This window comes from Bubalus kerabau, chromosome 6, assembly GCF_029407905.1.
Source record: "Bubalus kerabau isolate K-KA32 ecotype Philippines breed swamp buffalo chromosome 6, PCC_UOA_SB_1v2, whole genome shotgun sequence".
Classification (NCBI taxonomy): domain Eukaryota; kingdom Metazoa; phylum Chordata; class Mammalia; order Artiodactyla; family Bovidae; genus Bubalus; species Bubalus kerabau.
In genome coordinates this window covers 50787688-50808884 of record NC_073629.1, presented here as the reverse complement: position 1 = coordinate 50808884, position 21197 = coordinate 50787688, and the positions used below count along the sequence as shown (strand labels likewise).

Here is a 21197-nt window from a genome sequence, read left to right as displayed (position 1 = left end):
CTTTCTGTTTTCCATTGAACTATTCAGTGGTCGGTGAAGATGGTAAGCCTTATGTGCTGATCTGTATACTGTGCCAGTATTAAATATATCACAAAACATTGTTTTGTTTAATTTAAAGCAGAGTGGTAAGGTCCATCCCCACATGTTACCTTGTGTGTCTTTTCTTTCTATAATCCATAGTCCAGCACATGCCAGTACTTTTGATGTCATGAAATTTAATAATAATGTGGTTAACTGTAACTCATTAAGCTCTTAAATGTTATTGGGTGGAGTCTTTTCATGTTACAGAGAATAAAATTAAACATCATTTTAAAAGTTACATGGTGGAACAAAAGTTTATGTTTTTACAAAAGGAAAATTAAAAATGATTTTTCTTAACTCTGTAAAAAGAAAGATCCTGTAAGTTTGATATGTAGTTTATCACAAAAATCATTAGATTTTCCAAAAAGTAAGAAAGAAAGATTTCCTACTCATTTCATTAGTCAGTGCTTTCTTTTTGTCTACTACTTGAATGGGGATAACAGTACAAATAACCTAAATATCGTGTGTGTGTGCGTGTATGTGTGCATGTGTAGTATTCCTTTATACATATGTTTCAAACAAATTAATGAAACTGCATTGTGAAGACCTAACATAAAAATTATTGGGTGTTTACATAGTTTCTCATTTTTGGAAAACAAACCAGTCTTTTTCAGACTCTTGCAGTTTGACCTTTTATGAATTACCATGTAGTAGAAGAGGTTTTTTAATGTCTCAGAGTCTTCTTTACAGCCATAGGAAATAGAGTGAGTTTAGTTCTCATATTCTATAAAGGAATATGTTATAATGTCAAAATGGGATATTAGAAATTCAAGTGCCTAGCTATTGTTAATAAATTTGAGAACAGTTTCATTACAGATAGTGAAAAGAAATTTGGAAGATTTACTTCTAAAGTAATTGTGAATTTATTACAATACTGCCAAAAAAACCATATTGAAATATAATTTTTCATTTCATTATATTTTTATCTTTGGCACAATATAATAGTTTTCAAACTATTGTACCTCAAATTAAATTAAATCTGACAACTTATATTTATAACTGACCCCTAAATTTAAAGGCACTTTGTAGGAAATTTTGCCATTTGTTTATTTACATCAGATTTTTTGTGATTGATGGATTTTTATTTCTGGTGACTGGTAGATTAAAAAGCAAAGGTCACTTAGGAAAGATGTCCTCTTTTTTTCAAGGCAGGCTTATTGAATATCTGTAATGTTCAGGTCATTTGCATAAAATTCTGTTATGAATTAAATGTTATATTTGATCATGTATTATCTGAAAGGTGAGTTTGATTTTTTAAAAGTAAGAGAAACACAGATGATGAAATAAAGCTGTTTAACTATGTTATAGGCATAAATGGCTCAAAGAGCAAGGATGCATTTGTTGTGGGAGTTTATTTCAGCAATACTTTAAAAATTGAACTTATATGTTCTTAAAATCCCCATTTTTAAAATAAAAATTAATAATAGTTGTCATCAATTTTTGAGTATGTAAAATCTTACATAAATATGGGCTCATATTAAACAGAATCAATACTTGCTAACATTGGATGTAGTTGTGTCATCTCTAGGAGATAACTAAGGTAACAATGACATGATTAAGAGGAGAAGGACATCATTTGAATCACAAGTTATATCTAAGTACTAGAATGTTTTCTTAAATGATGTAGTTTTCTTGAATATAAAAACATTAAAAATTTTCAGACATTGAGGATCCTTCCTAAATAAGGATTTTGTCTTTCTTTGGATTATATCTCTATTTCAAGAACTGAGGTATGGTTGTACAGAAGGATAATTGAAAATAAATCCCTTATTGGAATATAATTTTGACTGACATTTCACACAGTGGATAGTTCTACCTTTTTATTTTTTAATGATCAAGTATGTTTTGGTCCTAATGAATGGTTTAATAAATGTAATCACTCAAAGACTGTGTAATATTAAAATATTTTTCATTAGTTTGCCTTTATGAGGTAAGTTGCTTAATTGACACAATTATATAAACTTTTAATATGTTCAGTCTTAACATTTGTAATATCCTTACTGTCATGGCAATAGATTTGATTTGGGAATGTGGTGGAATATGTTATATATAAAATATTTTGTATAGATGAGAAATGTTACATGTTTCCATTTCGTTCTTGTTGCTGTAAGAAGGTTCATCTGTATTTATTTTAACTCTGCCAAGACCTGAATATAATGTTATACTGGTAATAACCAGTTTTCTGTATCTGGTGATATTTTTACCTATTCTATTTCATGATTTTATAAAGTGACTGGAATCTGAACTCTTTCTTCAGTATGATTATTTTAATTAACATACATGTACATACATATGTAGATTTCTTTTTCTTAAAAGGAGTCGTTGGGCTAATTTGAAATTAAAATTGATATATATTCTTTCTTTATAATAGGTATATTTTAGAAATAAAATTTCATGAAAGTATTTTTTATAATGATTTAGATTCTCTTTTCAGGGCCCAGCACTAGAAGATTTCAGTCATCTGCCACCAGAACAGAGACGTAAAAAACTGCAGCAGCGCATTGATGAACTTAACAGAGAACTACAGAAAGAATCAGATCAAAAGTATTTTCCCATTAAGTCCTCTCTATTATTCCTTTCAGAGTCTAATATGAATGATACGTTTAAATGTGGGGTATAAAAGGCTTAAAAATTATACATCCTAATTGAAATACCTTTTCAGGGAAAAACATACTCCTAAATTTTGGAAAATTGTGTGATTGCTCTGATATTTTTAAACTGAAATGTTAGAGAGTTTCTTAGGTTCAGGTTACTTATTGGATGCTAATAGTGTATGTCTTCCATAAAATTTAACGATAGTTTTGATTTATTATCAAGGGTATATACTTTGATAATTTTTGTTTTGCTTTGGTATGTAAATGGAGCTCAATAGAAATCTGAGGCTGAAATTACTTTGCAGCAGAAATGTTGGAAAACTGTGTTTGATTACTTGCAACTGCAGATCATTCACTCATAGCTTTAATTTTTTTTCAACTTCATAAAGTGTTTCTTTTAGTTCAGTTTTATTTTAGTGAATATAGAAATTTATATATGATGAATAAAGGGTTATTACAGTGGTAACTTATATCTGCTATTACACTGAAGATAAAATTGAAGCTTAAACTCTAACATGAGTGATTGAAGAATTCATATTTGAGAATCATCTGAAGATAGGTGATATTAAAGTAGTCAATTATGTCTCAGTGAAACTGGAAAAAACAAAGCAATGAGATCCTCCTTAAAAAGAAGGACTGTAGGATGAGATGAGAAGAAATCTGTCATTTTATGAGATACACTTAAGGATGAACAGAAAAAAAGGAGGAGCCAGTGAAGGAAATAATGAGATAAAGGTAAAAGGAAAGAAAAAGAAAATATTACCTCCAGGAAATCAAGGAAGAAAAGAGTATTAGGGGATGTTAGTAATGTCAGATGTTAAGAGTCCAGAAGAGCTAATTGAGGCATAATTTACAGTGGTAAGATTGGAGAAGTGAAGAGGATGAGAGATGTGAGCTTAGAGAGAGGTGGTATAGATGAGTTAGGAGGATGACAGTGCTCTGAAGTAAGGTAAGGAACACCGGTGGAATAATGTGTCTGGATGGGGGAATGTAGTGACTTTGATTTGGGACATGATGAGTTTAAGAATATTGGAATATTGGGGAATATTCTTCCAGCCCTTGATTAAACCTATATAATCTCATTTAGGAAGCAAGAAATGAGACATGAAATCTTTTTTGAAAAAATTATAAATGTTTTAAAAGACTGCCTCTATAAATGACTAATATTCAGTATGTACATGATCAACTTTGTGCAGATTATCTTTAATCAGGTAATGTTTGATTAAAGTTAAAGAACTAGGACTCTTAAGATTAGGCTGTATGTGAGTCCCCAGAATCAAATGAAACTCTTTTACCTGGAAACATGTGAAGTGAATGTTTAATTTTGTGGCTTCCTTTTCATTTTCAGAGAAGCGCTCAACAAAATGAAAGATGTATATGAGAAGAATCCACAAATGGGGGACCCAGGGAGTTTGCAGCCTAAATTAGCAGAGACCATGAATAATATTGACCGCCTGCGAATGGAAATCCACAAGAATGAGGTAGATTTGTTGTTTAGCAGTTTTCAAAGATAAGTTCATTTTTATAAACTTCATTATGATAAATTGGTTCTTGCTAGAATTATCCTCAAATATTTTCTTGTAGGGTTTATAATCTAAAAGTAAGGCATCATTATGATATAAAAATAAGGTATCATCTTTAGAATTAGCCCCTCGTTGAAGTTTTTTTCTTATTTAAAACTTCATGTAAAACTAAATGTTTATACTATTTTTAATCAGCTGTAACACTGATCACTGACCAAATTGAAATAAAGATTTCCCTTGTCTAAAAATTAGATAATAATAAAGGCTCAAATCACATTTTCAGTGTAGAATATCTTATGAACTTTAAAATATACTTATTGAGCTCAGTTTTATTTGTTTTTTCCCCCTAAGGCTTGGCTCTCTGAAGTTGAAGGCAAAACAGGTGGAAGAGGAGACAGAAGACATAGCAGCGACATAAATCATCTTGTAACACAGGGACGAGAAAGGTTATTTTTGCATTTTATTTGTATTTTTTCTCCCCCCACCCCCAGACTTTTATCTTTTGTCCTAAATTTTGGACAATTCTCTTTTTTCCTAATCTGAGAAGTTTGGCTTTTAATAACTCAGTCTTTGAATCTAAATAATTCTCTGTTCTTTACATTAGCTACAGATGAATTATGATTTGTCATTTTGTGACTCATTTCTAGTTTGTAATGCATCTAAAAACAGAGGTAGGAACTTGGAAAATTCTGGGAGTTATAGTCTGGAGGCATGGGCTCCTCAGACCTAGGAAGAGTACCTGAAAGTTTAGATGGAGTTGGGTAGCTTATACCAAAGAAAAATTTAACTGTCAAATTACTCAAAGTTTTGTAAATAAAAAAAGTGCATATTGCTAGATTGGATCAGAGCTTCCAAAAGACATTTTACCAAGTTTCCATGTTTTCAGATCATTTGTGACATTTTCTCCCTTTGAGTAATATTTCCACCACCCCATCCCCACTTTATAGTAAAATCCAACAAATTTGGACTCAGAGAAGAATTTGAGAGATCTAGTATCAATAATTGGTTTATATCTAATTACATTGTAATTTGAGCAAATTGAGTTTTTAAAAATATTTTACTGGCTTATAGTTGATTTATGGTATTAGTTTCAGATGTACAATAAAGTGATTCAGTTATACGTATATTCATTTTCAAATTCTTTTCTCATATAGGTTATCACAGAATATTGAGTAGAGTTCCCTATGCTATACAGTAGATCCTTGTTGGTTATCTATCTTATATATAGTAGTGTTGTGTGTGTGTTAATCCTAAGATCCTGACTTATCCCTCCCCTTCACATTTAGCAAATTCATTTTTAGTGTTGAGTCTCAGTTTCCTAAAATATAAAATAAAGATGAAAATACCTATCATTCAGGGTTATTGGTAATGAAGGAAATAATGTACACAAAGCACCTAACAGTAAGATACCTGGTAGCAGGATGTTAATTCCTCTTCCTCTCCCTTATCACTTTTTGAAAGAGTACATTTCCTTAAGAGATAGTACAACACGAGTTTTTGTTATTAAATGATGGGATACTGAAAGGGGAACTCCCCAGGTCAGTAGGTACCCAATATGCTACTGGAGATCAGTGGAGAAATAACTCCAGAAAGAATGAAGGAATGGAGCCAAAGCAAAAACAATACCCAGTTGTGGATGTGACTGGTGATAGAAGCAAGGTCCGATGCTGTAAAGAGCAATATTGCATAGGAACCTGGAATGTCAGGGCCATGAAACAAGGCAAATTGGAAGTGGTCAAACAAGAGACGGCAAGAGTGAACGTCGACATTCTAGGAATCAGCGAACTAAAATGAACTGGAATGGGTGAATTTAACTCAGATGACCATTATATCTACTACTGTGGGCAGGAATCCCTTGGAAGAAACGGAGTAGCCATCATGGTCAACAAAAGAGTCCGAAATGCAGTGCTTGGATGCGATCTCAAAAACGACAGAATGATCTCTGTTCGTTTCCAAGGCAAACCATTCAACATCACGGTAATCCAAGCCTATGCCCCAACAAGTAATGCTGAAGAAGCTGAAGTTGAACGGTTCTATGAAGACGTACAAGACCTTTTAGAACTAACACCCAAAAAAGATGTCCTTTCCATTATAGGGGACTGGAATGCAAAAGTAGTAAGTCAAGAAACACCTGGAGTAACAGGCAAATTTGGCCTAGGAGTACGGAATGAAGCAGGGCAAAGGCTAATAGAGTTTTCCCAAGAGAACACACTGGTCATAGCAAATACCCTCTTCCAACAACACAAGAGAAGACTCTACACATGGACATCACCAGATGGTTGACACTGAATTCAGATTGATTATGTTTGTTGCAGCCAAAGATGGAGAAGCTCTATACAGTCAGCAAAAAAAGACCAGGAGCTGACTGTGGCTCATATCATGAACTCCTTACTGCCAAATTCAGACTTAAATTGAAGAAAGTGGGGAAAACCACTAGACCATTCAGGTATGACCTAAATCAAATCCCTTATGATTATACAGTGGAAGTGAGAAATAGATTTAAGGGACTAGATCGGATAGACAGAGTGCCTGATGAACTATGGACAGAGGTTCATGACACTGTACAGGACAGGGATCAAGACCATCCCCATGGAAAAGAAATGCAAAAAAGCAAAATGGCTGTCTGAGGAGGCCTTACAAATAGCTGTGAAGAGAAGAGAAGCAAAAAGCAAAGGAGAAAAGGAAAGAAACAAGCATCTGAATGCAGAGTTCCAAAGAATAGCAAGAAGAGATAAGAAAGCCTTCCTCAGCGATCAGTGCAAAGAAATAGAGGAAAACAACAGAATGGGAAAGACTAGAGATCTCTTCAAGAAAATCATAGATACCAAGGGAACATTTCATGCAAAGATGGGCTTGATAAAGGACAGAAATGGTATGGACCTAACAGAAGCAGAAGATGTTAAGAAGAAGTGGCAAGAATACACAGAAGAACTGTACAAAAAAGATCTTCATGACCCAGATAATCACGATGGTGTGATCACTCACCTAGAGCCAGACATCCTGGAATGTGAAGTCAAGTGGGCCTTAGAAAGCATCACTACGAACAAAGGTGGTGGAGGTGATGGAATTCCAGTTGAGCTATTTCAAATCCTGAAAGATGATGCTGTGAAAGTACTGCACTCAATATGCCAGCAAATTTGGAAAACTCAGCAGTGGCCACAGGACTGGAAAAGGTCAGTTTTCATTTCAATCCCAAAGAAAGGCAATGCCAAAGGATGCTCAAGCTACTGCACAATTGCACTCGTCTCACAAGCTAGTAAAGTAATGCTCAGAAATCTCCAAGCCAGGCTTCAGCAATACGTGAACCGCAAACTTCTTTAGATGTTCAAGCAAGTTTTAGAAAAGGCAGAGGAACCAGAGATCAAATTGCCAACATCCACTGGATCATGGAAAAAGCAAGAGAGTTCCAGAAAAACATCTATTTCTGCTTTATTGACTATGCCAAAGCCTTTGACTATGTGGATCACAAGAAACTGTAGAAAATTCTTCAAGAGATAGGAGTACCAGACCACCTGACCTGCCTCTTGAGAAACCTATATGCAGGTCAGGAATCAACAGTTAGAACTGGACATGGAACAACAGACTGGTTCCAAATAGGAAAAGGAGTATGTCAAAGCTGTATATTGTCACCCTGCTTATTTAACTTATATGCAGAGTACATCATGAGAAACGCTGGGCTGGAAGAAGTACAAGCTGGAATCAAGATTGCCGGGAGAAATCTCAATAACCTCAGATATGCAGATGATGCCACCCTTATGGCAGAAAGTGAAGAGGAACTAAAGAGCCTCTTGATGAAAGTGAAAGAAGAGAGTGAAAAATTTGGCTTAAAGCTCAACATTCAGAAAACGAAGATCATGGCATCCGGTCCCATCACTTCATGGGAAATAGATGGGGAAACAGTGGAAACAGTGTCAGACTTTATTTTTGGGGGCTCCAAAATCACTACAGATGGTGATTGCAGCCATGAAATTAAAAGACGCTTACTCCTTGGAAGGAAAGTTATGACCAACCTAGATAGCATATTCAAAAGCAGAGACATTACTTTGCCAACAAAGGTCCATCTAGTCAAGGCTATGGTTTTTCCAGCAGTCATGTATGGATGTGAGAGTTGGACTGTGAAGAAAGCTGAGTCCCGAAGAATTGATGGTTTTGAACTGTGGTGTTGGAGAAGACTCTTGAGAGTCCCTTGGACCTCAAGGAGATCCAACCAGTCTATACTAAAGGAGATCAGTCCTGGGTGTTCATTGGAAGGACTGATGCTAAAGCTGAAACTCCAATACTTTGGCCACCTCATGCGAAGAGTTGACTCATTGGAAAAGACCCTGATGCTGGGAGGGATTGGGGACAGGAGGAGAAGGGGACGACAGAGGATGAGATGGCTGGATGGCATCACTGACTCGATGGATGTGAGTCTGAGTGAACTCTGGGAGTTGGTGATGGACAGGGAGGCCTTGCGTGCTGTGATTCATGGGGTCACAAAGAGTTGGACACAACTGAGCGACTGAACTGAACTGAGATTAAAAGAATCTAATCTCTCTGGTTTGTGTTATTAAGAATGTAGTTTCCAGACATACTGAAAATACTGCAAAATCTAATCAGGCAAACTTTACTACTATTAAAATCTCCTTCAGTCATCTGATTATTTGGCAAAATTAACATTTTTCTCTTTTGAAGTAAAAATTTACCAAAAAATTGTCTTTGTCTTGCCTGCTCTTTTGGATTTTCTTAGTTACTAACTTTCCTGTTAATGTGGTTAATTGGAAATCAATTTTCCTAGGAGTCTTTTGATTTTCAGTGACAGGATGAGTCTTCTACCCATACTGACTTAAACAGAAAAGGGATTGTAGTGACTGACTTTAGGGAGAGCTTGATCAAGGAACTCAGATGATATATTCAGTTTTCCATTTCTACCTCACAGTTCTGCCTTCCACTGTGTTAACTTCATTTTAAGGCTCTACATCAGTTCAGTTCAGTCACTCAGTTGTGTCCCACTCGTTGCAACCCATGAACCGCAGCATGCCAGGCCTCCCTGTCCATCACCAACTCCCAGAATTTACCCAAACCCATGTCCATTGAGTCAGTGATGCCATCCAACATCTCATCCTCTGTTGTCCCCTTCTCCTGCCTTCAATCTTTCCTAGCATCAGGGTTTTTTCAAATGAGTCAATCTTCGCATCAAGTGGCCAAAGTATTGGAATTTCAGCTTCAACATCAGTCCTTCCAATGAACACCCAGGACTGATCTCCTTTAGGATGGACTGGTTGGATCTCCTTGAAGTCCAAGGGGCTCTCAAGAGTCTTCTCCAACACCATATTTCAGAAGCATCAATTCTTGGTGCTCAGCTTTCTTTATAGTCCAACTTTCACATCCGTACATGACTACTGGAAAAACCATAGCCTAGACTAGTGAACCTTTGTTGACAAAATAATGTCTCTGCTTTTTAATATGCTGTCTAGGTTGGTCATAACTTTCCTTCCAAGGAGTAAGTGTCTTTTAATTTCATGGCTGCAGTCACCATCTGCAGTAATTTTGGAGCACAAAAAATAAAGTCAGCCACTGTTTCCACTGTTTCTCCATCTATTTGCCATGAAGTGATGGGACCAGATGCCATGATCTTTGTTTTCTGAATGTTGAGCTTTAAGCCAACTTTTTCACTCTCCTCTTTCACTTTCATTAAGAGGCTCTTTAGTTCTTCACTTTCTGCCATAAGGGTGGTGTCATCTGCATATTTGACGTTATTGATATTTCTCCCAGCAGTCATGATTCCAGCTTGTGTTTCTTCCAGCCCAGCGTTTCTCATGATTCACTCTACATATAAGTTAAATAAGCAGGGTGACAATATACAGCTTTGACATATTTTTTTCCTATTTGGAACCCATCTGTTGTTGCATGTCCAGTTCTAACTGTTGCTTCCTGACCTGCATACAAATTTCTCAAGAGGCAGGTCAGGTGGTCTGGAATTTCCATCTCTTTCAGAACTTTCCATAGTTTATTGTGATCCACACAGTCAAAGGCTTTGGCATAGTCAATAAAGCAGAAATAGGTGTTTTTCTGGAACTCGCTTGCTTTTTCGATGATCCAGCGGGTGTTGGCAATTTGATCTCTGGTTCCTCTGCCTTTTCTAAATCCAGCTTGTACATCAGAAGTTCACGGTTCACGTATTGCTGAAACCTGGCTTGGAGAATTTTGAGCATTACTTTACTAGTGTGTGAAATGAGCACAATTGTGCAGTAGTTTGAGCATTCTTTGGCATTGCCTTTCTTTGGGATTGGAATGAAAACTGACCTTTTCCAGTCGTGTGGCCACTGCTGAGTTTTCCAAATGTGCTGGCATATTGAGTGCAGCACTTTCACAGCATCATCTTTCAGGATTTGAAATAGCTCAACTGGAATTCCATCACCTCCACCACCTTTGTTCGTAGTGATGCTTTCTAAGGCCCACTTGACTTCACATTCCAGGGTGTCTGGCTCTAGGTGAGTGATCACACCATCGTGATTATCTGGGTCATGAAGATCTTTTTTGTACAGTCTCTATATGGTGATCTTCTAAATCTGTAAGCTCATATTTCTCCAGGTTTGGGTCCAGTGATAAAGGAAGGGAGTTTCTCTTTCAGTAATCCCAAACAAAAGTCTGTCAAATCTTACTGAGTTACATGCCTACCTGTGGGCTATTCACTCTGGTCATGCAAGTTCTCTGCTAAGATGGATCTTCTGGAACCAGGGCAGAGGAAGTCTACCTGAAGCCTGTGAAGTGATCATGGGTCTGGGTGGGTCCTCTAAGAAATTGTAGTTTTCTTGCAAAAACAGTGGGTGAATCCCTCCATCCCTCTTGAATCTGGGACGATAAAAACCAACTGTTGATGACATTTTTCCATTTTATCTCTGGACCCATGATAATGAGACATATTTACTAAGTACATGTTATATGCTTGCTGCTGCCGCTACTAAGTCACCTCAGTCGTGTCCGACTCTGTGTGACCCCATAGACTGCAGCCCACCAGGCTGCCCCGTCCCTGGGATTCTCCAGGCAAGAACACTGGAGTGGGTTGCCATTTCCTTCTCCAGTGCCTAGAACATTATTATCTTTAATTTTTTTAATTTCAATAAATCCAACAAAGAAGCATTTTGAATTAGAAGCCATGCACACACACATATTTCAACATTTAAGAAAATAAAGGCTTAATTGGGAACTGTGTCGTTGATTTTTGATTCTCTGAATTGATCTTGTGGAGATCAGTTTGTAGATAATATAAAAAGTTCCCATCTTTGTGATACTTGATGAGATATAATTTTGTTTTATAGTCCTGAGGGAAGTTACACTGATGATGCAAACCAAGAAGTTCGTGGGCCACCCCAACAGCATGGCCACCACAGTGAGTTTGATGATGAGTTTGAAGATGATGATCCCTTGCCTGCTATTGGACACTGCAAAGCTATCTACCCTTTTGATGGTATGATTTTCTTAATACATTGTATTTGATAAAATTCGTTCCTTAAAGTCTACATGTGTACTGAGTCCCTGTCCTTATAGCTAAATACAACCACTAGAAAATTATCCAGGCTCATTAGTGTGAATATTAACTACATTACAAATACAGAGATGTTCCTTCTATATATGACATTGAAAGAAAATTGCCTATGTTACCAGTATCCTAATAAAGATTATTGTTTAATTATCAACTTTGCCTGATAACAGAATTTCCCAAAGAGACCTTACTAATGTACTCTTCAGAGCTGAAGCTGCTTGAGCATATAGCTCAACCCAGAAAGTGGAAGGCTGGTAGAAACCACTTCATGCTCTTCCTTGTAAGTTGCTATCATTGAGTGGCTGATATAAGGCAAATGGCGTAGCTGACTGCGCTACCATATCCTGAGTCTGTTGGCCATATTTTCAAATGTGGGAAGGAGAAAATGTAGCTTCTGAATGTGCCATCCTTCTCCTGTGATAGTTGGAGAACAAACTGTGAGGGAAGGAAGGTGTGGTCCTGTCGCATATTTTTAGTTACCCTTCTCTTTCTTGGACTTTGAAAAATTGTTTCCTTCATTTCACCAAGGAGCAGAGTAACACCTTCACAAAGAAGTTGGTATTAAAATGGTATACGTTTTAAGGTCCTTCCCTACCCATCTATGGTTTTGGTTTTTAAATTGAGTAATTTTCAGTTATTCCTCACTCTGAGAAAATTGTGTTAAGTAAGATCTTGTTGTAATGTAGAGAGGAAGGGAAGAATTTAGCATATGTTAAATAAAGATTCATTTGTGAAAATTGTTACTGTTAAGCAGCTTGGGAATGGCTAAGGGATTGGGATTTTGAAGGAGATTTGTGGTTTATGATTATGACCATTCTGCTTCTACAGTTATATTCTTCCCTTATTTCTTCCAGCCCTTTCACTGTCTTGTTACTCTTTTCTTGATCTAAACTTCATGAATTTTCTAGATAGCACTGCCACTCAAATTTGAGGAAGGAGTTAGAGTAGTGAAATAAAGTTTGTGTACCCTGTCAAATCATACAATATTATTGTAGCTCAGATATTTCATCTTTCACGGTGCTGCTGTTAATGCCAGCCTCACAGGGTTATTGTGCAGTTCAAACAAGATAAGTATATGAAAGTGTTGGGCAAACTACAAAGCATCATGGAGGCATTGGTAACGAGAGTCAGTGTGCTCATAGTTCTATTATATTGAAATCTAGCAGGGTTTCACATTGTTTTGTATTTGTAACTTTTATTCAAAATTGTTGTTATGCTTAAATTATGATTGTGCTATGAAAACTCTCATTTAGGACATAATGAAGGCACTCTGGCAATGAAAGAAGGTGAAGTTCTGTACATTATTGAGGAGGACAAGGGTGATGGATGGACAAGAGCTCGGAGACAGAATGGTGAAGAAGGCTACGTTCCCACATCATACATAGATGTAACTCTAGAGAAAAACAGTAAAGGTGCAGTAACTTACATCTAAACTAATTGGCAACTTTGTAACACATACGACATAGGAATGATAACAAAATGAAAACACAGTCAGTGGGTGGGAAAACATAAGAAAGCTTAAACGGCATCCAAGATTTATTGTTCACTATGTGAGCTGAGCGTAGGCTCGATCTTAGAGATGAGAACATTACCACAAGAAGCTGTTCTTATGACGCTTTACCATTTGAGTGATGTTGGTGTGAAGCTTAATTGATGCCTTTTGCTCTGTGTTCTGCTTAAGTCTGCGTGAAGGATTTGTGTTTTTCTGCCGTATAAATCATAGAATTTGATCTACTGGGCAGGAATCCATAGATAGAAAGCTCCCTACCCCGTTACACTTTGCTTCAGGAAACACAGTGATGGTAGTGAACTCAAGTAAAACTGCACTGAAATGCTTGCTGATGCCCAAAAGAGTGGTTTGGTATAGGAGTTTCAAATTGTAGCTACAGTTTCTAGGAAAAAGGAATAATAATTAGCTAATGGATAAAATAAGGATGTAATCATTTTCGTTTTTGTCCCTGTTCTTAATTTTGGTTTCCTAAAGGAAGAAAACAGGCATGTAGCACATAATCTATTTTGTAGTAGGCTAATCAAGAGATGCAAAATAAATGGGCCTGGTCTTGCTCTTAAGTGAATAAAATGGCTTTCTTTTGAGACCCAAGGATATTTTCAGGTTTCCTAGTAATTTTCAGTAATGTACAAGCTTTCTTCTGAATTAATGCTTGTATTTTTCTTCTTGAAATGTCTTTTGAGAAATGTCATTTAGTGATACTAGCATTTAACAATTATACATAGGAAAGTGGATTCTAAATAAACTAAGATAGAGGATATCTTGCATAGTGGGGAAGTATTGGCAAATTTTGCCTGAAAGAAAAAATGACTTTTTTTTTTCACTAAATGGGTTGGAGGAATATATCTGTACTATCATGAAGGGCATTTCCTCATTTTAACTGAATTGTCAGTTATTAAGATAGTTTTTTTCCCAACTAATTTTAATAAGCATTTGTGGGAAACACTGTACAGTCAAGATAGGCAGTGCTAGTTGTCTAGGGAAGTAAAGTGAAGAAGCAGTTAAGAGACTGGTCTTTAATTTTGCTCATGTTCCAGCATTTTTTGGTGTTTTTAATAGCTGACTATAAAATGATTTTAGAGACATTTGGGATGGATGCTTTAAACTGGACATCCCTTTTGGTCTTACCAAAGGTCTTCAGTAATTGTTCTTTTCTTTTTCCTCCTGGACTGCAGGTTCCTGAAGAGGGTTTCTGAGGAAATGGGCAAGATGTTGAAGGAGGTTACATGCAGCTGCTTTTGGGGGGGGAGGTGTTAGAGTTGTCAGGCTCAGAGAGAGTGAGAGAAGCAAGTTGCATGAGTGCATGCAGACATGATTATTTTTTACTAACTTCATTAGCATTTCCATGTGTTGTTTTAAAAAATCATTGTAATACCAACCCTTAAATTTGTCATTTATAATTATTCATATAAAGGAAAAAAAGCCAACAATGGCTAACCTTTTTTCCATCTGTTTTACTGATATTCAAATTAGAAAGAATGCAGAGCTCTTATTAAATTTGACTGTCGTAACAGGACTGTCCGTCCCAGCTCTGTTTTAATTGGCTTTTAGACCCATTGTCTGTCAGAATCCTTGCCATTTGTCAGTGTCTGCCTGCGCCACCTCTGTGCTTGCTTAACATCCTGTTGCATGTCTAGAGTGATCGGGTTTAGATTTTAAGGCATGTTTTTATAATCCCTTGTTCTTGTCAAAGCCTTTGTTTTGTTTTACATTTGTAGTGCAAATCACTCTGTCAAACATCTCCAGCACTAATGTTTCCATCCTAGCATTTGTGTACACTACTATAATGTCCCCACTACAGAACATTCCAGTTTTGGCATTATGAAGAAGTAGTTTGTGAACCTGAAGTATTTATGATCAGAAAAAGAAAACATCTCTGCTCTAGCCTACAGCCCAGTTGAAAGAACTCTTTGAAACATGATTGATCTTCAGCCCCTCAGTCTGGGAAGAATCTATAGTCAGCCGTGAAATCCTGGCATAATAAACACAGAAGATACTCACCGCCTCAAGACAAAGGACTGTTGTCAGAAGTCAGCTGCTTCCATTCAAACGCTGCCTTAAACTAGAGTGCCTAAATCTGTTGATTGCCAACTCGACCACCACAGTATCCCACAAAGGGCTTCCTGTGTCAGCTCAGTGCGGCCTCCTTTACCTGGGCAGTGCTGCTGCAGCTGCCATGCAGCCTCCACAGGGGGCTTTTAGAGCTCTGCCACGTTTGATGGTGCATCTTCAAATTTACACATCAAACTAGAGACATGTCCCAGTCCATTTTACTTTACTCAGTGTTTTCAATAAGAAGTTTTATGGACCTTTCCCCTCATTGTCTTTTAATTTGGGGTTACCGTGTTCTCATTTAATTATTACAATGATAGTCTGTTTCCAAGTGATGATTTTATTTGAACTGGATAAAATATAGTGAAACTTTGTAATGATCTATGTGCACTTTTACTTGTAAAATGGGTTTCTGTATGTTTATACTTGTATATATAATTGTCATCAGTGCCCCTATTGCTTATGTTGTCCTGCCTTGCATTTGTGATTCTGTTAATGACTTGTATCTTAACTGATTTCTTAGTGGCATTTAATAGGGAGGTGGGTGGGGGAGGGGGGAATATTTGTAACATGGAAGATTGATTAATTTGGTTCTTTACTGTTTCGAGGGAGGAAAGAAAACGTGAAATGGTCTATGTATTGTTGGATTTCAAGCAATATTTTAGAAGCTGTGTGACTGCTTTAATAATTTTCCCCAGTGTTATTTGAATTGTACTACCAGTTATATTAATACTAAAGCTGAATGACAGTTGTGTGAAAGTGGATGCCTTCATAAGATCAAGTACGCTCCTATTACACAGCTGACATATAGTGTATTACCTTTAAGGCTAGTAAACTATGAAGTTTTAGATTTAAAATCTCGTTACAGGGTTATTTATATAATGTGACATTATTCAGTACTGACAGACTACATAAAGTAGCTTTAAAATCCAGTGCTATTTTTATTTTCAAGGTTAGCAATGAAGAGGAAATGTGATCTGGCTGTGTTTATCTTCTGTACAAAGCCTGAAGTGCTTGTGTTTTTTTGGCTAATAGCCACAGAGGGCAAAGTTTAAGGCTTTCTTGTGAGGACTAACTGTTCTTTACAAGCTACTGTTTGTTTTTCTTGCAGGATTTGCTTCCGTAGGAGGCAAGTTCCTTCATGTGGAATAGTGCAACCTGTATATGGATTATTACAATAAGGAAGACGTTTGTACTTGCACAGTTTAAATCATTCTTAAATTTGAACATGTGAATTGTCCAAAAGAAATCTTTAATTTTTCAGTAATTTTTACTCTTTCTGTGCACATGTTGATTTCTTAATGTAAATGCTTTGTTTAAGATAGTGTTCTCTGTTGAGAATATTTTCATGGAATAAAATAATCTTTTCATGGTCCATTAAGGTGTATAGAATTCTCTCTTATTATCGCTATGGGAATTAAAGAGATGTATTGGTTTTGTTATTGAATGTGCTACACTCCAGGTAGTACAACTTAGATGGCTACATTCCATAAATGGCAACAAGTTTTGCAAAGCAGTTTTGAAAGTTATATTCTAGTTTTAGTTTCTTTCAAGCTTTCCTAAAGAAAAAAAAGTTAACTTTCTTTACAGTGAATAATAATTTGTATTTCTTAATCTTTGTTCTACAGTAGCTGTTAGACTTTTCCTTTTACACCATCTTATCCTCTGCATCCATAAGAACTGTCCCTGTACTACATAGCTCGATCTAGTCTCAGGCTGGTCAGCATTTCCCATGCTTCTGTCAGAGCGAGTGCCTGTGTCTTCATGGCATCTCAAAACATGGAAACTGAATGTTGGCCACAGTTAGTGTCACATCCATGATTTTAGGATGTCTTAATTTCAGAGGATGAACCTTTTTAAAAGGGCAAATACAAAACTATGATTAGTAAGTTCTAGAAACTATAAAAAGGAATGAAATTCAGAGTTGATCCTGAACAATGAGGGGCTGTAATTGTTGAGATGAAAATTTAGAGATCCATGCCAAGCTTGCAAGCAGGGACATACACAAAACAAAACATCAGGAAAACAACGCCTATCAGAATACTCAACAATGAAAAGGACTTTTACTATCTGAACCAAAATCAAGGAAGTCATATCCTACTTGGTAGGAAAAGATAACATCCTTATAGCAGTATTACGGAAAGAGTAAAAGGAAAAGGATCTCCAGACTTATTGTAAAGGATAGATTTTCTTCGTGAAGAACGTATTAGTGCAAGTGAAAAAAATATTTTAAAAAACCACCAAAACTACTTCAATGAGCTCACATACCTGGGATCAAATATTGGGTTGGCTAAAAGGTTTGTTTGTTTTTTCCCATAAGATGGCTCTAGTAGTGCTTAGTTTAACAATGTTGTTAGATTGTATTGTAACAGCTGCCATATCAGCTGCGTTAGAAAAAAGAGAATTGGTGAATTTTTGTGTAGCCATTTTAATACTGAAGATGGAAGAAAAAAAAGCAACAATTTAGGCCTATTATGTTTGTTATTTCAAGAAAGGTAAAAACTCAAATACAAAAAAATGCAGTATATAGAGAAGGTGCTGTAATTGATCAAATGTGTCAGGAGTGGTTTGTGTAGTTTTGTGCTGGAGATTTCTCTCTGGACAAAGTTCCACGGTCTGTTGGACCAGTTGAAGTTGATAGCAATCAAATCAAGAACATTATACCACACGGGAGATAGCCAACATACTCAAATCAAGTGTTGAAAATCACTTGCACCAGCGTGGTTATGTTCATCTCTTTGATGTTTGGGTTCCACATAAATTATGTGAAAAAAAAACCTTCCTGATTATGTTTCTGCATGTGATTCTCTGCTTAAACATAATGAAAATGTTTTTAAAACAGTGATAGGCAATGAAAAGTGGATACTGTACAATAATGTGGAATGGAAGAGATCACGGGGCAAGCAAAATGAACCACCACCAACCACACCAAAGGGTGGTCTTCTCCCAAGAAAGTGATGTGTGTATGGTGGAATTGGAAAGGAGGCCTCTATTATGAGCTCCTTCTGGAAAACCAGACAATTCATTCCAACAAGTCCTGTTTCCATTTAGACCAACTGAAAGCAAGCACTCAAAATTATCCAGAATTAGTCAAGAGAAAACTACAATCTTTGATCAGGAGAATGTAAGACTGCATGTTTCTTTGATGACCAGGCAAAAACTGTTAACAGCTTGGCTGGAAAGTTCTGATTGATCCACCTTATTTACCAGACATCGTGACTTCCAATGTCCCATTTATTTCTGTCTTTACAAAATTCTCTTAATGGAAAAAATGAAAAAATTCCTTGGAAGACTGTAAAAGGCACCTGGAACAGTTCTTTGCTCAAAAAGATAAGGTTTGGGGGAAATGGAATTATGAAGTTGCTTGAAAAATGGCAGAAGGTCGTGGAACAAAATGGTGAATACGTTGTTCAATAAAGTTCTTGGTGAAAATGAAAAAATGTGTGTGTTTTTTTTTTCTTAAAAACCAAAGGAACTTTTCGGCTAATCCAATATATTCCTGGGTATAATCACTGTCTGTAATCAAAGAAACTATAGACAATGTAAGAGATGCCAAAAGGTGGGGGATGAGAAAATATAAATTAAAACATTTTTTTATTGATTTAAATGTGTTAATTTCTGCTGTACAGCAAAGTGATTCAGTTATACAGACATATATATATATTTGTATGTTATATATATACAACACACACAGATTCTTTTAAAAATTCTTTTCCATTATGGTGTATCACATGATATTGAATATAGTAGGACCTTGTTGTTTGTCCATTCTACATTTACAAGTTTGGATCTGCTAATCCCAAACTCCCACTCCATCCCTCCCACCTCCCGTAGCAACCACAAGTCTGTTCTCTATGTGTCTTAAGTCTGTTTCTATTATGTAGATAGGTTCATTTGTGTCATATTTTAGATTTAACAGGAAAGTGATATCACATGGTATTTGTCTTTCTGACTTAACTTGATAATGATGACAATCTCTAGGTTCATCCACGTTCCTGCAGATGGTTATTGTTTCATTCTTTTTTACGGCCGAGTATTATTCTATTTGTGTATATGTGCTATATCTTTATTCCTCTGTTGATGACTATTTAGGTTGCTTCCATGTCTTGTCTATTGTGAACAGTGCTGCTATGGACATTGGGGTGGATATATCTTTTTGAATAATAGTTTTGTTTGGATATGTGCCCAGGAGTGGTATTGCTAGATCAAATGGCAACTCTAGTTTTTTGAGGAACTGCCATACTGTTCTCCATAGTGGCTGCACCAGTTTATGTTCCCACCAACAATGTAGGAGGGTTCCCTTTTCTCTCTACCCCTCCAGCATTTGTTGTTTGTTGATTAAAAAAAAAATTAAGACCATTCTGACAGGTGTGAGGTGGTACTTCATTGTAGTTTTGATTTGCATTTAATAGTTATGTTGAGCATTTTTTCATGTGCCAGTTGCCCATCTGAATGTCTTTGGAGAAGTGTCTTAAGTCTTCTGCCCATTAAGAAATAGAAATTTTGATGAGTAAATTCTGTGAACTTTGACAACTCTTAAAAGTACTGGATAATTTTTGTCAGCATTTAAGAGAAAATATAATGGGCACCTGACCTGGGTCCTAAGAATAAGTCACATTTCGGTAGCCTCATTTCTTCCTTTAGATATAAATGCGAAATTCTACAGACATTAATTGTCCTGATTTCAGCATGATTTCAGTAATTAACAAGATTTTGTACTCATTTTTATAAGATTTTAATGGCATTATTGTAGAGAATGGGAGCTTGCAGTGAGCTGATTTGGTAAACCCCAAATGTCAACTCTGAGGAAATAAGAACCATCATAAAATAAACATAAATCTGTCAACTCAAGAAATAGAAAATTACCATTTCCATCTTCTTCAAAGATAACTACTATCCTGAGTTTTATGTTTCTTGTTTTTTTCATTTTACCACATGGGTTTTTTTTTTCTTTTCTAAACCTGATGAGTTTTCCATGTTTTGAGCTCTGTAAAGATGGTGTCATACTCTGTTATGAGCAGGGCTCGTATGTAGCCAGTGCACACTGAAATAGCTGCAGTAAATGCTGTAGAAGTATTTCCTTACTGGTTGGTAAAAAATAATTCTGAAAAGTAGTAAAACTTGTTAATCTTGTAAGTTTCACTACATGTGGTTTATTTCAGAAACCACGTGACACTCCGTGATACATTTCTGGCTTGAGTACTGGAAACAAAGTTAAAGGTCTTACTATAGACATATATTATTTCAGGTGTTGGGGAATCTTCTTGGTTTCATAAGCCCCTTGAGTGGGAGAGGACCCTGGACAGCTAAGCTTAGGAGACCTCCTCTGTTCACCTTTCAAAGAAATGCCTCGTCCTGCTCAAGGGGAGGAGACATATCGAAGATCTGGTAGCAGCTGGGGAGACTGGAAGGGAATGTGGGTAGACACTGGTGTTTAGGGGCATAGCCTCTTGTGATGCAGAAATGGCCCTTTCACCACTCAGTGGACGTGCATTTGAGCAAACTCTGGGAGCTGAGGACAGAAGAGCCTGGAAGGCTGCAGTCTATGGGGGTCACAAAGAGTCAGACGCCACTTAATGACTAAACAACAGTAGTGGCCCTTTAGATTTTTTTTTTTTTTTTAGCATTTTATTTTATTTGGCATCTTATGCTGTAGTGGAGGGTAGCCTGCCTTGGTCATTAAAGAGGGGTAAGGAGAGGGAATCTACCAGCCTCCGTTTCATAACCCAGAAGAATATGGTAAGTGACAGCACAACTGCTCCCTTGCCTCATCTGAGACAAGTACAAGTTCCCAGTTCCGGCAGCCAGGATCATCAGTCCCCACTCAACTTGCTCCCATTCCCTCATCTTTTGTGCTGTCTGTCTTCTAACTGGGTGCTCCTGCCACTGGCTCTTGGCATACAGCCTGCATC

The 21197-nt window shown here is 36.6% G+C and overlaps 1 protein-coding gene across 5 annotated transcripts in view; it reads left to right on the top strand.

The window, feature by feature from the left end:
* Positions 1-16660, top strand: part of FNBP1L (formin binding protein 1 like) — a 124585-nt gene extending 107925 nt beyond the window's left edge. For 3 of the 5 annotated variants that reach the window (XM_055585089.1, XM_055585086.1, XM_055585087.1), the window contains 6 exons: positions 2516-2625; positions 4024-4156; positions 4550-4644; positions 11500-11648; positions 12977-13135; positions 16397-16660. In XM_055585089.1, the coding sequence (XP_055441064.1) occupies positions 2516-2625; positions 4024-4156; positions 4550-4644; positions 11500-11648; positions 12977-13135; positions 16397-16437 (687 nt within the window). In that variant the 3' untranslated portion in view covers positions 16438-16660. The other 2 variants (XM_055585088.1, XM_055585090.1) reach the window with 2 other exon arrangements.
* Positions 16661-21197: the final 4537 nt, after the last annotated feature.